Source organism: Bufo gargarizans, chromosome 8 (assembly GCF_014858855.1).
Source record: "Bufo gargarizans isolate SCDJY-AF-19 chromosome 8, ASM1485885v1, whole genome shotgun sequence".
NCBI classification, from domain to species: domain Eukaryota; kingdom Metazoa; phylum Chordata; class Amphibia; order Anura; family Bufonidae; genus Bufo; species Bufo gargarizans.
Window position 1 is genome coordinate 175,665,630 of NC_058087.1, and position 18,312 is coordinate 175,683,941.

General features: G+C 45.5%; 1 protein-coding gene across 11 annotated transcripts in view; it reads right to left on the reverse strand.

Moving 5' to 3' along the window:
- The window catches only part of MAPK8IP3 (mitogen-activated protein kinase 8 interacting protein 3), a 60,817-nt gene extending 46,159 nt beyond the window's left edge, over positions 1-14,658 (reverse strand). For all 11 annotated transcript variants that reach the window (XM_044304204.1, XM_044304203.1, XM_044304205.1 and 8 more), the window contains exon 1: positions 13,409-14,658. In XM_044304204.1, coding sequence (XP_044160139.1) covers positions 13,409-13,717 — 309 coding nt within the window. In that variant the 5' untranslated portion in view covers positions 13,718-14,658. The remainder of the gene's footprint in view (positions 1-13,408) is intronic.
- Positions 14,659-18,312: the final 3,654 nt, after the last annotated feature.

An 18,312-nucleotide genomic window follows, 5' to 3' on the forward strand; every position in this document is an offset into this window, starting at 1 on the left:
AACCAATCAAAATGAATGGGTCCATGTGCTATCCGAAAAAAATGTGAACCAGATGCGGATGCCTAATAGGGTCGTGTGAAGGAGCAGGGTTTACATGATTTTAGGAGGTGACAGGTTCCCTTTAACTACTGAGCTACAGCTGTCGTCCAAGGCGGCAAATTGACTTGTAGACAATCTTGTTCACTGCCGCTGTCACAGTTAAAATCAATTAAAAGTGATAAAAAAAATGTCTAGATGTAGCTCCAGCCTGAGGGTACGACTACACAGCGCAGTAGTATAGCGGTTGTGATGCAGCCACTCTGTGTTTGAGTACAACGTGGCCAAACAAGCCGCAACGCGCTCTAATTGAACTAATTATAACCGTACCGTTAAAGCCTCGTTCACATGTCAGTGTTCCACAGAACACTGTCCGCATCCGTTGCTCCGTTCCGCGGCCCCGCTAAAAAAATATAACATGTCCTATTCTTGTCCGCGCTTTGCGGACAAGAATAGGCATTTATATTGACAAATTGCGGAAGGCACACAGACGGCTTCCATTTTTGCGGATCTGCGGTTTGCGGACTGCAAAAAACGGAACGGTCGTGTGCATGAGGCCAAACACAGATGACACACGGACAGCAAAAAAAACTGACACACGGACCCAACATGGATCCATTACGGACATTTTCACAGGAGGCATCACTGACAACCTTTTCACAGATTTAAGCACTGACACGGACGTCTGAATGAGGCTTAACTCGGTCTGTATTGATGATGGCTGCGCAGTATTAGTCCCGCACGACCATTTAGGGTCCAGTCACATGTTCGCATCCGTTCCGCAATTTTACGGAACAGGTTCCGACCCAATTATTTTATTTAAAAAAGATAGAGCACGTCCTATTCTTGTCTGCAATCACGGTAGGAATTTCTATCATAGTGCCGGCCATGTGCGGTCCGCAAAACACTTGCGGACGTGTGAATGGACCCTAACTATAATAATCTTTATGTACATAGCGCCACCATATTTTGCAGCGCTTTACAATTCAGAGGGTTCATGTACAAATCAAAAGACATCGCAAAATGAATAAACAACTAAAACACTAGGAGTGAGGGCGGCACAGACCGACTAAACATTAGTGGAATTAGAGCCCACTGTGGCTTATACGGCCACGAGGCACTCGAACGCAGAGCGGCCGCATCACAACCCGACCGCGCCGTGTGGTCATACCCTAACGCTTCATTCATATGATTGTATTTCTCCTCCGTTTGTTATCCGCATTTTTTGCAGACGGCACACTGACCCCTCCATTTCTATGGGGCCATACATGCGTTCACATTTTCTGTGGATCCGTGTGGCTATTCCACAAATGGCAGAACATGTCCTATTCATACTGCGGCCGAGAATAGTCCTTTCTATTGATGGGGGTGAGAAGGATCCGGAATACACACATGAGGTATCTGTATTTTACCGACTGAAATAGGGACACGGCCGCGGGCATGAGACCTAAATGAGGAAGCAGCAAGAACAGATTCCCCTGATAGCGCGAAGAGGTAATATTACCTGCTTGCAATTAATAATTCACAGTGTGCACATGCATCACAGCTGCTTCCTCCAGGATGATTGCACTTACTGTATATTCTCCTCTGCCATAATCATAGCCGTTCACATGCTCAACTAATTTCTACGACTGGACCAATGAGCATTATGTTTGAATGGAGGAATAGACCAATGAATTACCAGTAATTACGTAATTAAGTAGATACAGGGTGGCCCACGAAAAAGTAGCCTCCTCCAATATGTCCAAACTAAACTGCCTAACGGTCTGTTTGAGTTGTCCATAGCAACCAATCAGAGCTCAGCTTTCATTTTTTAAGAGCCCTGTAAGAACTGAAAGCTGAGCTCTGATTGGTTGCTATGGACAACTAAGACAGACTGTTAGGCAGTTTAATTTGGGGCAGGCTAGTTTTTTTTTTTGTAGATAGATATAGAAAGAGAGAGAGAGAGATAAGAGAGATAGATAGATAGATAATAGATATGAGAGAGAGAGAAAAAGATATAGAAAGAGAGAGACATAGAGAGATTGGTATGAGACAGAGAGATAGATATTTAGATAGATAGATAGATAGAAGAGATAGATAGATAGATAGATATTAGCGACAGATAGATAGATAGATAGATAGATAGATAGAAGAGATAGATATTAGTGAGAGATAGATAGATAATAGATATGAGAGAGAAAAAGATATAGAAAGAGAGAGACAGAGAGATTGATATGAGACAGAGAGATAGATATTTAGATAACTAGCTAGATATTAGCGACAGATAGATAGATGGATAGATATTAGATAGATAGATAGATATATGATAGATAGATATATGATAGATAGATAGATAGATATATGATAGATAGATAGATAGATAGATAGATAGATAGATAGATGGATAGATATGAGAGAGATAGATAGATAGATGGATAGATATGAGAGAGAGAGATAGATAGATAGATAGATAGATATTAGTGAGAGATAGATAGATAATAGATATGAGAGAGAAAAAGATATAGAAAGAGAGAGACAGAGAGATTGATATGAGACAGAGATAGAAAGATAGAAGGTAGCGAGAGATAGCTAGATATTAGCGACAGATAGATAGATAGATATTAGCGACAGATAGATAGATAGAAGAGATAGATAGATATTAGTGAGAGATAGATAATAGATATGAGAGAGAAAAAGATATAGAAAGAGAGAGACATAGAGAGATTGATATGAGACAGAGAGATAGATATTTAGATAACTAGCTAGATATTAGCGACAGATAGATAGATGGATAGATATTAGATAGATGGATAGATATTAGATAGATAGATATATGATAGATAGATAGATATATGATAGATAGATAGATATGAAAAACAACTGTAAGCAGAGCTGCAGAACTGAAACTCAAAGTGTGATTTTGCCCCATTTTCCATTATACAGGGACTGCACTTTACTTCCATAAGACCGGAAAGTGTCTGTGACTGCCAGGACTGCCCTGTCCCATCTACATTTGCATCCACACATTTCATATACACAGTGGTTAGCGGATGAGTAGATGAAACTGCTGGCGTCACTTTAAAACATCAAACAACCTCCGTCCTGCCGTCAGCAGATATCTCCGTCACCATTAGTCATCTCTAATGTGTAGCCTCAAGCTGTGGACCATGCAAAACATGGCAGCCGTTCATTACCCGCTGATGGCAGGATGGTACTCTGATGACATCACATTGACCCCTTTCATTTATTTCATTCCCTACAGAGCAGGCATGCAATCACTCCAATTCCCTCATGCCCAAGCTTAAAAATTGAATTCTATCTTCTACTGATGATAAATAGGACACCGGTTAGGATCTGACATTTCCACCTGGTAGACTGCCTTGCCCTGTCAAAGTGCAGGGGGTGCGGCAGTTGCAGAGATAGCAGAGCCTTTAGGTGTAATGGCAACGCCCCCATTGCTCCTAGAGTCTCATTTGCATATATTTAAACTTCATGTTTCTTAGTAATGCGGGCACATATGGACAGGGGGCCAACACAGATGCCTTCAGCTGCCAAGCGCACATAAAACAGGTCAGCAAGTTTCATAGGCACATTCGACTTTCATAGTTTATCCTGGGGATAGGCCATCACTTGTAAAATCCTGCATAACCCCTTTAAGCCTTTAACAATTTTAAAGGCATAACCCCCTTTTTTCACCCATTCAACCCCTATGAGTGGGGCATCAGATCATTTCATGCTCCAATGCTCCCCCTTGCCCTGTGCTGCATTGCGCAGGGCAAGGGTTTTTTATGTTTACACTGACACACTGCTAGGCAGAGGTTTCCACCTAGCAGTGATCACGGTCGCGTCAACGACACCAATGGGCTGTCTTTAACACTGCCCTAGGCTGTTTTACAGACTAGGGCAACGCTAAAGACCGCGCCATTAGTGCCAGTGATATCACCGGGCTCACTGCTAGGTGGAAACCTCTGCCAAGCATGCCCATCAGAAGCCCGATCTTAAGAAAAAGCCCTTGTCATGTGCTATACAGTGCAGGGCAAGGGGGAGCATCGGAGCATGAAATGATCCGATGTGCTACTCGTAGGGGCTGAATGGGTGAAGAGGGGGGTTTTATCCGGGTTCAGCTCTGAACCCGGACAAGCCCTTTAAAGGTTTCCGTTATAATGATATAATACACATACAGTTCACATGGTCGTTAGAAGAGCATTTCAGCCTTTGCAATTAATTTTTTGTGGCATATTGTCTTCTAACGACCATAGTGAATCATATGTGCAAAATTATACACATTATGTATTGGACACGGGATACAATCTTACAAAAACACATTCACCCAGTTACATTTTTTATGATCACTTTATAACACAAGACTAAAAGTCTCTACACGTAATAAGCCCCTTCCCCTGCTGAATCACCATGAAGTTCTGGCTGAATGCAGCCACCACTAGAGGGCGCTGCTGGGAGCCAGAATGTTATCAGGTAGGTCTGTGCTGGGGATTGGTGGTTGCATCACAAAAACGAGAGCTTAGACCACCATTAAAATATATTAAGAATAGAATCAGGACAGAATTTGGACCTGCAGTATTTAGGTGGACATATCATTTAGGCCTCCTTCACACAGTGCCACCTGTTTCAGTTTTTTTGCAGGCCCGCTGACTTCAACGGGTCCATAATCCGCATTTTGCGCAACGGACGTACGGATGCAGAAAACATACGGATGATCCATGCGCTTTCTGCATCCGTATGTCTGTTCCGTAAAGAAATAGAACATGCCCTATATGCTGCAATATGTTGGCCAAGACTAGTGTTGAGCGAACTTGTGTTTTAAGTTCTGCGTCCAAAGTTCGGGTTCGGGTTATCGAAGAATCCCGTTATGGATTCCTGCTACCACGGATCATAACGGAATTTGGAATCCATAACGGGATTCTTCGATAACCCAAACCCGAAATTTGGACTGCCGAACTTAAACCACAAGTTCGCTCAACATTAACCATGACCTACTGAAGTCAATGGGTCCGTGAAAAATGCAGAAGCAGCACGGGCGCAATCCGTATTTTGCGGATCCTCAATTTGACGACCACAAAATACATACAGTCGTGTGCATTAGGCTGCAGATATAAGAGTATGAATATTTAACCCCTTGAAGGAGAAGGGTGACTGGAGGACTCATTTTTGAACATTTCTGGAGTCTCCTCTGCAGACTGAGATGCATCAGGGCCCTGGTAATGTGAAAGGATCACAATATCATAAAGAGCAGACCAAGCCCATGGATGTCTCTGGAGACCGATCTGCCGACCTTCCTGCACTATTACATCATCGCTCACATTAACCCCTTTAGTCCTAGAGTGCTCCGCCACACATGATGTCCCACCGCTTCGCTTGCATTAACCTAGTTTGCACCATGATGCATCATTGCCATTCACTGCAGACCGGATCTGTAGTACAGACAGGCGCAGTAACCGGATCTCCCTGTAGAGAAAGCAACCCTCCCACCGAGGACAATAGATGTATCTGTGTAGTGTGCACACCAGCACGCGCCTGCCAGTTATGGTGACCACTGTCAGGAAATTTACTGTAGCTTAAAGGGGTATTCCAATTCTAGAAAGCCAACTCTAAGGGCTCATGCACACAAACTAATTTTCTTTCCGTATGTGGAACCATTAATTTCAATGGGTCCCGCAAAAAAAAACGGAAGTTACTCCATGTGCATTCCGTTTCCGTGTGTCCGCATGTGTCTGTTCTGCAAAAAAATAGAACATGTCTTGTTACTGTCCGCATAACGGACACAGATAGTACGTTCCGCAAAATACAGAATGCACACAGACGTCATCTGTGTTTTATGCGGTTTCTTTTTTTTGTGAACCGCTAAATACATACGGTTGTGTGCATGAGCCCTTATGCACTGGATAGCGAAGAAGTCAGATCGGTGGGAGTCCAATCGCTGGGACCTACCCCCACCAATCACAAGAACGGGGGTCCCGTGCCCCTGTTTTAATGTAGTGATGAGCAAGCTTGTGCGCTGCCACCCTATTCATAGTCTATGGGACTGCCAGAGGTAGAGCTAGCCCCAACCGTCCCGCAGAGATGAATGGCGTGCTCGACCTGCTGCTCCATTCATGGGGGGGCAAAGGACCCCTGCGAGCCAGGGCATAAGGGATAACTTGTTCTAACCGTAATACCCTTTCGTAAATATCACATTTTCAAAAAGAAAAAAAAATGACAAACATGTCTTACAGTAAAGGGAAACTCTGGCCAAACAATCTCGTATTAAAGGGTGTGTAGACTTCTACAAACATTCTTTTTATTGCACTAATGTATCTAACTTTAAAAAATGAAGTAATTTTGAAAATAAAAACTGCTATCATTTTATAAATATAGCTCCCGTGTGTTTCCATGGTAACAGACTACAAACCAAGGCCTCATGCACACGTCCGTTCCATGCATTAGGGACCGCAATTTGCGGTCCCCAATGCACGGGCAACAGTCTGTGCGGCTACCGGGACGGATTGAGAAACACGGGTCCGTAATCTGTCAGGATAGCAGAAAAATTTAGAACAGGTTCTATTTTTTGCAGTGCGGAGGCACGGACAGAAACCCCACGGAAGCACTCTTTAGGGTTCCGTGCCTCCGTTCCGCACCGCAGCTCCGGATTGCGGACCCATTCAAGTGTTTGTGGGCCGCAATACGGCCACGGCCAGGCAACAGCCTGCGTAGTCTGATCTTACAGTCAATGGTTAATCCTCAGAGTTGCATGCTATATTAGAGCTTATGCACATAATGCCACATGTATATGGACCCTGTAAGGTGCAAGATATGGAGACTGTCTGCTCCTGGAGTCCATGTGTCATGCTCCGCCCCCTCGGGCTCAGAGCTAGCGATAAGGCCTCCTGCACACGACCGTATGGCTTTTTCAGTGTTTTGCAGTCAGTTTTTTACGGATCTGTTGTTCCATTTTTTGTTTACGTTTCTGTTCCGTTTTTCCGTTCCATTTTTCCGTATGGCATATACAGTATACAGTAATTACATTGATAAGATTGGGCTGGGCATAACATTTTCAATAGATGGTTCCCAAAAAACGGAACGGAAGACATACGGATGCATTTCCGTATTTTTTTGCGGACCTATTGACTTGAATGGAGCCACGGAATGTGATTTGCGGGCAATAATAGGACATGTTCTATCTTCAAACGGAACGGAAATAAGGAAACGGAATGCATACGGAGTACATTCCTTTTTTTTTGCGGAACCATTGAAATGAATGGTTCCGTATACGGACTGTATACGGAACGCAAAAGACGGCCAGTAAACGGGGGAACACTGTGTGCTGTCCGCATCCATTCCGTCCCCATAGAGAATGAATGGGTCCGCACCCGTTTCGCAAAATTGCGGAATGGATGCGGACCCATTTGCGGACGTGTGAATGGAGCCTAACACAGTGTATTACCGGTATTTTTGTTCAGAGCTACCAAATGTACAGAATGAGGCCTTGGGTTCCCGTCCCTGCCCCCCCGTCATCTGCTTCTAGAGCTCCAGGTTCATTTACATGAAAAATCGCCACCTTGCAAAATACTCCGTCAAATGAGTCACGGCTTATGTAAATGAAGCCTCATAACGACACAAATCACAGCGTCTGTCAAATCTAAAATAAATTGCTGCTACCACATTTGCCTAGATTTTTCTTTTTAGAAATGATTACAGACGGGTATAATTAACTGCCTCAAGAGCAGCGATGCACAGCCTGCCGTTCCCCAGGTCACCCCATGTCAGCATTATTATCTCCCACGTCACCCAGTCATATTTGATTGTCCTGCCTGTAGAGCGTGACACATGATCTGATGTCACACAGTCCACAGCCAATCATATCACAAAGCGAAGGAGGAAGTAGCTAACTTCTCCTCTTACCATACAGCTGCATATAAGGACAGTTAAAGGGAACCTGTCCCATTGTATATGCAGTCCTATCTGGTGATAGCGCAGGAGGAGCTGAGCAAATGGATATATACTTTTGTGGGAAAATATTCAGTATAACTTGTATTTTGCTTATTTATATTCCTTTCTATGCTAAGGAGTCCAGTGGGCGGTCCTATCAGTGATCTATAGCTCTCTCTCTCTGCATGCAGATGGATATGGGGAGGCTGTGAGTCACTAAATAGGACCGCCCACTGGACTCCTCCTGCTCTATAATCTGCTGCCCATAGATTGCACAGGTGGGAGGTTCCCTTTAAGACATTAGATTTAAAACAAATGTAGAAGTTTATCGTACACCCCAGAGGTGAGGCAGGTACCTCGATTGCTACGAGGCGCTGAACCGTTTCATTCGCTTGCTGTGACACTGTCATAGCAGAAATCTGCAGGAGGAACTCACAGCATTCATATTTATACAGTTCATTACTAGCTGTATATATCTCTATGCAGTGAGCTCCCCCTAGCGGTGGCAACATCCAACCAGAATTATATAATTCATCAACAAGGGTGTAGGAATAGAGGGGCAAAAAAAAAAAAAAAGTACCAAGTCCTCCTGGCCAGGTGGTTAAGGGAGTATAGTAGCGTCATCTAGCACCATAATTGGGCCCCATTTTAACCTTTTCTATGGGGGCCCCCTCCTCTCTATGCACGCCCCTGTTTCCATAACCCGAATCATTTCCATATGTATAGGAAGCAAATGGAGAAATGAAATGCCCCATGACTGCTCTTCCAGTGCAGTCTGCAGGCAATGCTAACACTTGTATCCCGCGAACTAGGAGATCAGAGGGGCTATCATGTCGGCCCACCGTACCGGCCTTTCTGCTCCCCATACTCATAGATACCATATTCTGCTAATGGATCAGCCAAAGGGAATATGATACTTCCCATGCTGGTAATCAAATGCCAGAGGAAGCCGTTGCGACAGAGCACTGAGCGCCATAGCATTGTCCTGAGCAAGCGGGCACCAGATCAGTCTGCTCTATGCAGATTCCAGGGCCTCCAGTGAGCATGGCTGCATAGGCTGGGTGCCATAACCAAACCACCTGTTGCCCTGCAAAGAGCATAACAAACTACTGCCTACAAGTAAAAGCATGGCGCCCCTGGTGGAGGAGAATTGGAACATAATCCTTAAAGGGGTATTCCAGCCAAATGCATTTACCAGCTGTTAGATCATTGGGGGGGGTCTAGAATAATGCTTTTGGCTGGATTGAACAATTAAGTGCACCTCCAAGGGGTTGTCACTTCAGCAAATGGCATTTATCATGTAGAGAAAGTTAATACAAGGCACTTACTAATGTATAGTGATTGTCCATATTGCTTACTTCGCTGGCTGGATTCATTTTTCCATCACATTATACACTGGTGGTCGTGCTTGCACACTATAGGAAAAAGCCCTATCCCATGTGCGCTCCCACGGTCCCAGCTACCAAATAGTCCGCCGCTTTTCCTATAGTGTGCAAGCACGACCACCGTTGCTGGATTGCAGAGTGGTCGTAACCATGGAAACGAGAAGTGTATAATGTGATGGGAAAATGAATCCAGCCAGCGAAGGAGGCAACTATGGACAATCACAATACATTAGTAAGTGCCTTGTATTAACTTTCTCTACATGATAAATGCCTACTTGCTGAAGTGAGAGAACCCCGTTAAAGGGATCGACATCCATGGATAATTATGGTAATCCACTGGGCAACTAGGCACATTCGCAATGCGACAACACTATTTCGTTTTAGGCTCCCTTCACCCTTGCGTTGCTGTTTTCCGGTATTGAGATCCTCTTCCATTTACTCCTCATGCAATCTGAATAGAAAGAGATCCATTCAGGATGCATCGGGATGTCTTGCGTTCCGTCAGCATTCCGTTTTGTGACCGGACACAAAACCGCTGCAAGCTGCAGTTTTGTGTCCGGTCATTAAAACGGGGAAAAAACGGATACGGCCCTGAAAACAATGTAAGTCAATGGTGACGGATCCGTTTTTTTAGGAGCCTAAAAAAACGGATCCGTCACCCATTGACCTTCAATTTATTTAGTGACGGATCCGTTTTGATTTCATACAACCGTATCCTAACTGAACGGATGCATCCTGATGTGCAAAATCAAAACGGATCCGTTTAATTCCGGTATTGAGATCCTCTGCCGGATCTCAATACCGGAATTGACAATGCAAGTGTGAAAGTAGCCCTAAAGAGTTCTCCCCACCCCCCATCCCCAATATCAAGATGTATCCCCTCACCACAGAATAGGTCATCCCTGAGGATCCCGCCACTCATGACTAGGGCGGTCACGTGTCCCCTGTTTGAATGGAGTAATGGAGTGGCGGTCGATCGCTGCTGCTCCATTCACAGACGGAGATAGCAGAGATCTGCATAGTGGGACCCCCGACTAATAAACACTCTTTACACCATTGTGCCCGGAAAGCTTTCCCTACAGACAAAAAGCTGGGCGACATCCAACATGTCAGCTATCACATCTCCCACAGCAGTCGTGACCCTGATTTTCTAGAAAATTCAAGGCTAGTTATGCAGAGACATTCCCCGTCCCCTACTCCCCCACATTATTCAGCGGAAAGCTGAGTGGCAAGTCTAATTTTTTTCCGGATATGTTCATAGGAAGACTCGGATGTGAATTTGCTTTTTTGCCGCAGACTTGCAGATTGCTACCCTGCAGATCCACGTACGTCACAGGTCCCACAACGTGGATTTCTAATCTGAACGACAACACAGATTTACGCAACAAAAATTTCGGCATGTGAACATACCCTTACACTGAGGTTACACAACTGCCGGTCAAAATGATGTGCTGGTAAAGTGCATAGCAATACTGGATCTGGACACTGTCCGCATATACCTCTGTGCTGTACTTACCTTAAAGGCCTTGTGCACACGAAAGTATCCGTTTTGCGGTCCGCAAGTCAAGAATCATGCAAAATCCGGAGGCGGTCCGTGTGCCGTTCACATTTTAGTTGCAGACCCATTGTCTGCATTTTGCGGACATATTCTTTCTTTTTGAGGAACGGATACACAAATGCGGAAAGCACATGGATCATCTGTATGTCCGTTTCACAAAACGACAGAATATGTCCGTAAAATGCAGATGCAACAAGGGCAGCATCCTTGTTTTGCGGATCCGCGATTTGCAGATACGGTCACGTGCATGAGGCTTAACACAATATAGGTTGACAGCCAATGCTACCGATATGAACACGTTGATTGCGCCAGAGCCATGATGGTAAAACCAGCTGCCTGCGAAGCCTATGTCTAAGGCCTCATGCACACGACCGTGCCGTTTTTGGCTGTCCGCAAACCGCGGATCCGCAAAAAACGGAAGCCGTCCGTGTGCCTTCAGCAATTTTCGGAACGGAACGGGTGGCCCATTGTAGAAATGCCTATTCTTGTCTCCATTCACACCTGCGTGGTGTAATCCGGATCCGCAATGCACCCGGCCGGCACCCCCCATAGAACTGCCTATTCTTGTCCGCAATTGCGGACAACAGTCGGACATGTTCTATTTTATTCCGGAGCCGCGGACTGGAAGATCGAGGGTGCGCTCCGGAAATGCGGATGCGGAGAGCACATAGTGTGCTCTCCGCATCTCTTCCGGCCCCATAGAGAATGAATGGTTCCGCACCCGTTCCACAAAATTGCGGAACGGATGCAGACCCATTTGCGGCCGTGTGAATGAAGCCTTAAGCAGGGATGCCCAACCTGCGTCCCTTCAGCTGTTGTAGGACTACAACTCCCACCATGCCCTGCTGTAGGCTGTCCGAGCATGCTGGGAGTTGTAGTTTTGCAACAGCTGTAAGGCCGCAGGTTGGGCATCCCTGCCTTTAAAGGCTTTTGATACTGAAGGCTTATCCTCCGGATAGGCTATCAATATGCGATTGGTGAGGGTCTAATGCCCCACAAATAAATGGGTCAGTGCTAATTAATCACTATTAGAGGCGGGGGTCCGTATCAGGGGACACTCTCTATAGGGCACATGGATAAGAGTTAGGCCTCATGTACACAACCCTAAGTATTTTGCAGTCTGAAAAGTGCAAATCTGCAAAATACAGATTCCGGACATGTTGTATCCTCATTTTTTGCAGGACCCATTGACGTCATGGGTCTGTGGTCCACATTTTGTGGCCAAGTATAGGACATGTTCTATCCTTTTTTTTGAAAGGACAAATGAATGCAGAAAGCACATGGATCATCCATATGCTTTCCACATCCGTAAGTCCATTTCTCAAAAAGAGGAAGAATATTTCTGCAAAATGCAGCCATAGACCCATTGAAGTCAATGGTTCAGTAAAAAAAAAAAAAGTGAATAGCATGCAGACTGCGTCCATATTTTGCGGACTGCAAAAGAGGCACGGTCATGTGCATGAGGCCTTAACCTCATAACCTCAGGAGAAAACCTCTTTAATGGTTTCTCCAGGATTAGAAAAACAGAACAGCGCCACACCTGTCCACAGGTTGTGTATGATACTACAGCTCACTACAAAACTATGATACAGTCAGTTCAGTTCAGAGGAGCCGCGGTTGACCCAGGAGATCTGGCAGACACATGGACAGTGTTTCCAGGGCCGATCGCGGTCGTGTTAATGAGCCCTTATTCTGAGGATAGGTCATCAATATAAAAGGACCGAAGAACCCCTTTTACTATTAATTTTAAAGGGGGATTCCATATTTAGCTATAACCTGCATAAAGACACTTCGGAAGACAGTATATTAATGGAGATCCATGAGCTGTATCCTTCAAAAATTACCAGAACCAAAAGAGCGGTAGCGCTGAGTAAAGCCCTTGGACCTTGATCTCAGAATTACAGGACCCTATTAGAAGCATCATTGACTCTGACCACCTGCTTAGATACAAGACAATGGCGCTGCTACAGAAAGGGAAATTGGTGGAGGTTATGAAGATCTCCCATGAGGGTCAGAGGCCTCTTGTACCCCAACACACATACCCCAACTCATTTTTTGATGTGTCTCAATGGGAGTGGATACCTTACACTGGAATCCCCCTTTAAAATGATCACCACATATGACAGGAACGATCAAAGAACACGTCCAGCATTCCAATATTGTGGCGCCCATCTGATGGCGGATGAATTGTTACATCTATGGACGTCTTAATCCAGTTAATCTCAAACACCCAGATTCCACAAATCTCCCCTGATGACCACTGCTCAGATGAAAGAACAGTATTAAGAAGAATAGAAGGGTCTTAAAAACGTTCTTAGACTGATCTGAGATTTCACATACGTAGCCAGGCTTTTAGAAAAGCTGAAGGCCCTGACTAGAGGTGGTCCATGGGATCTCCATTTTGAGAAGCTGTATCTTTATCATGTCCTGAGTCACTGGCGCTCATCACGAGACCTCTACTAGACAGTAAAAGAAGAGTCACCAAACCTCAGCACAGACAATGAATGACCCTGGTACCCACCTCCTCCGCCTGCTTCCTGAGGGCCTTCTCCCGCTCGTACTGTGTCAGCAACTGCTCATTATCCTCCTTTAGGAGCTCCGACTCCACCTCATGTTCTTGGTTCTCCGTCAAGACGGCGTCAAGGTTCTCCAGGACGTTGACCACCAGTGGCATCAGCTCCTTGACCACCTCCTCGTCGTAGCATTGAATCAACCGTTCAAACTCTCTGTAGATACTGTTCGCCAGCCCTGACACCCGTTCTGACATAACTGACCCCGAGCAGTAGTCATCCTGGTACACCACCCCATCGTCAATCTGTATCTCCATCATCTTGAAGAACGGCCCGAGGAGCGGCAGTCAATGTAACTGGGGTTCTGACTGTAACGAATAGATTCCTTCTCTTAGAACGATGACTACCCTTTCCTAGGAGGAACCAGACGCATTGACTTTCCGGTTGATGATGGGATTTCCGTCTAGATTGGCTCTGTATCTACAGCAGGACGTCTATATCTGACGATAATGACGTATTCTAGCCGGCAACTTACTAGCAGCTTGATCCCTACATCAAAGCGGATGCAAATACATTATTTACATGGATTGGTTTTCCACCCGGGGTTCGGGCCTTCTGTCACCACTATGTGGGTTCCTATCGGTGCCAATGCAATGCAGCACCAGGCTCCATCTGCAAAAAGGATGACTTCAGTGACTGGTTCCTCTCGTGTAACCCCTGATGTATCTCTCCTAACGTCCTGTCTGGATCATCATTATGGCCTTGCAAGATGTCAGATCTGCCTTTCTACAGATATAGTACATATATACACACGGGATCCTTAACCTAGAAGAACACGCAGCCTTCAGAAAGTTACACTATATACAACCCAGGTATTTACTATATCGCTATGCTGTATCTACCCGTCCATGTAGGATCTTCTATAGGGGTATCTCCTCCATCCTAAAGATGGCCAGAGCTCGGCCAAGGAGAATGCATGTCGCCTGCTACTCTCAAGGATCTATGCACCTGATTCCTTGCTTCCTCCCTCCCCCACCCTGCAAAGATCCCCCCGTCCCCCGGGGATGACAACGGATTTTCCTGGCTAATATGGATTGAACACACCTGCGTTGGTTGGGGGGCGATCCTTAACGATGATGATGCTCCCCTGCTTGGATATCAGAGGAACCCCTCCATCTCATTATAGAGGTGGTGGTGATGATGATGGTGGTGGTGGTGCTAGCAGACAGAGGCACCTCCCAGCCCTGCTGTAAGTGTGGGAATAGGAGGCAGGCTGCTCTCCCCCCTCCCTGCCCTGGTAGTCTGACGTCAGGCTGTCTGCATTATGGGTAAAGAATACAGCTGATTCACTCCCAACCATCTCCCAAACCAATTGCCGCTGGACCACGGAGGAGGAGGAGGGGGGATTAGTGCTGCTCGCTGATCAGATGATGCTGTTATAGTACGCCTGCCGTGTAAGGCTACTTTCACACTTGCGGCAGAGGATTCCGGCAGGCAGTTCCGTCGCCGGAACTGCCTGCCGGATCCGGCAATCCGGACGCAAACGGATGCATTTGTGAGACGGATCCGTCTGACAAATGCATTGCAATACCGGATCAGTCTTTCTAGTTGTCACCTGGAAAAACGGATCCGGTATTTATTTTTTCACATTTTTAAAGGTCTGCGAGAAGAACGGATCCGTCAATGCGGCAATTTTAATACTAATACATTTTAATGGAAATTTATGCTGCATCCGGCATTCCGGCAAGTGTTCAGGATTTTTGGCCTAAGAGAAAAATTGCAGCATGCTGCGGTATTTTCTCCGGCCAAAAAACGTAAGAGGGACTGAACTTATGCATCCTGATTGCTCTCCATTCAGAATGCATTAGGATAAAACTGATCAGTTCTTTTCCGATATTGAGCGCCGAGGAGTGAGGACGCAACTCAATACCGGAAAAGAAAAACGCTAGTGTGAAAGTAGCCTAATATCCTCTGACGTGTATAAAGTACCGCAATATACAGCCTCATCCCGCGGGATTCGTCATCAGCTAGGCCTGCAAGGGGAACGTCGTCTAGTCCCGTGTCTTGTCACCAGTGGGACGCAATCCGTATTTAGGTACCTGCACACAATGCGGATTACGTGCATTTTTTCCTTTGTGCAGAAAAACTGCAGCATAACACGACCGTATGCACTTTGCGGTCCACAAAAAATACAGGTGACCTCCGTGTAGCATCCATTTTTTTGCAGGCAGTTCCGAGAACAGCCCGATGAAGGCCCCCGGCTGCTGTTCTCGGAACTGCCTGCTCGTGGTACAGGTAAGGGCTTACCTGTGCATCGCCGGACGGGTGGGTCTACCTTACTAAAGATGGCAGCCCGCATGTGTTCGCTGGCGAACACTGCAAACTGACCATCACTGTTGGTGTGTATGACAAAAGATCTGTGTGTGTGAACGGCCATCTGACCAATGATTGGTCAGAAATCTGTAGGTGTAAATGCACCCTTAGGCCTCGTCCACATTGCCGTGTCAGTGTCACGTCCGTGAAAAAAGGGGTACGTGTTTCATCCGTGAAGATGTCTGTGAAGTATCCGTGGTTGTACCTTGTGTCCATTTTTACCATCCATGTGTCATCCGTTGCTCAGCTGAAAATAAATTTACAAAGAATCTCCTATCAGTCTTCAGTGAAAAACGGACGCACTACGGATGCCATATGTGTTGCGTCTGTGATTTTTACGGACCCATAGACTTCAATGGGCGTGCTTGGTTTGCATCAAAGTAGTGCATGTCTCCGTGATTTTTTTTCACTGATCCCCGGTCAGTAAAAAACTACTGAAATGTAAACAGACACATTTAAATCAATGGGTGCGGAAATTGCGGACAGCACACGTCAGTGAAAAAACTGAATTGTGGACGAGGCCTTAGACTAGACGTACTGTTATTAGACTGACCTCTGGTGGTTGATTTTCAGTACAACAGGTTTATATTCACTTAGACTGGTCTAATTTATTTGGCATGAAGAACGTTGCATCTTTGCAGAGAAAAGTCGCATGTCTCCCGGAAAGAGATTTTTTATGCCAAAAAAGTTGCAACTCACCACTGAAAAGAGGCGAAGGTAAAGTAAAAATGTTACTGTTTTTGTGACAAATTCAGGTGTAAAAAAGGACGCACCTGCAAATAAAAGGTCAGAAAAAAAGATTGCAAAAGTAAGAAAACTTCTGAATTAGTCTAGAAAATCAAAATAGCCGAACGAGGCACAAAAGCCTCCAAAACAGGCACAATTTCAGTAGTAAATGCGACCAAAAATCAGACTGTCTAAAACAGCATTTTTTAGACTAGAAACAGGTGCAAACACTTTAGTAAATGTGCTACACTGTGTTTAGAAGAAAAATCACTGACCCTCAGGGCTCATGCACATGACCGTATGTATTTTGCGGTCCGCAAAAAACAGCTTTGTCTAAAATTACGGATGCCGTCCGTGTGCATGCCGTATTTTGTGGAACGGAACAATCACTGACCCTCAGGGCTCATGAGTATGACCGTATGTATTTTGCGGTCCGCAAAAAAAACCTGCTTTGTCTAAAATTACGGATGCCGTCCGTGTGCATGCCGTATTTTGTGGAACGGAACAGCCGGCCCCTAATAGAACAGTTCTATCCTTGTCCGTAATGCGGACAATAATAGGACATGTTCTTTTTTTTTTCGGAACGGACATATGGAAACGGAATGCACACGGAGTACCTTCGTGTTTTTTTGCGGACCCATTTAAATAAATGGTTTCACATACGGTCCACCAAAAAAAATGGAACGGACACAGAAAGAAAATACGTTCGTGTGCATGAGCCCTCATAAATACAAAATTAGGCCTCATGCACACGACCATTTTTTTTTAAGGTCCGCAAAAACGGGGTCCGTGGGTCCGTGATCCGTGACCGTTTTTTCGTCCGTGGGTCTTCCTTGATTTTTGGAGGATCCACGGACATAAAAAAATGAAAAAAAAATCGAAGTCAAGTTTGCCATTGAAATGATAGGAAAAAACGGACACGGATCACGGACACGGATGCGGATGACAATCTTGTGTGCATCCGTGATTTTTCACGGACCCATTGACTTGAATGGGTCCGTGAACCGTTGGCCGTGAAAAAAATAGGACAGGTCCTATTTTTTTCACGGCCAGGAAACACGGATCACTGATGCGGCTGCCAAACAGTGCATTTTTTGATTTTTCCACGGACCCATTGAAAGTCAATGGGTCCGCGAAAAAAAACGGAAAACGGCACAACGGCCACGGATGCACACGACAGTTTATTTTCACGGCCTGCAAAAACGGGGTCCGTAGGTCCGTGATCCGTGACCGTTTTTTCGTCCGTGGGTCTTCCTTGATTTTTGGAGGATCCACGGACATAAAAAAATGAAAAAAAAATCGAAGTCAAGTTTGCCATTGAAATGATAGGAAAAAACGGACACGGATCACGGACACGGATGCGGATGACAATCTAGTGTGCATCCGTGATTTTTCACGGACCCATTGACTTGAATGGGTCCGTGAACCGTTGGCCGTGAAAAAAATAGGACAGGTCCTATTTTTTTCACGGCCAGCAAACACGGATCACTGATGCGGCTGCCAAACAGTGCATTTTTCGATTTTTCCACGGACCCATTGAAAGTCAATGGGTCCGCGAAAAAAAACGGAAAACGGCACAACGGCCACGGATGCACACGACAGTTTATTTTCACGGTCCGCAAAAACGGGGTCCGTAGGTCCGTGATCCGTGACCGTTTTTTCGTCCGTGGGTCTTCCTTGATTTTTGGAGGATCCACGGACATGGTTTTGGTGTCCGCCTGGCCCTGCGGAGCCAAACGGATCCGTCCTGAATTACAATGCAAGTCAATGGGGACGGATCCGTTTGATGTTGATACAATATGGTGCCATTTCAAAC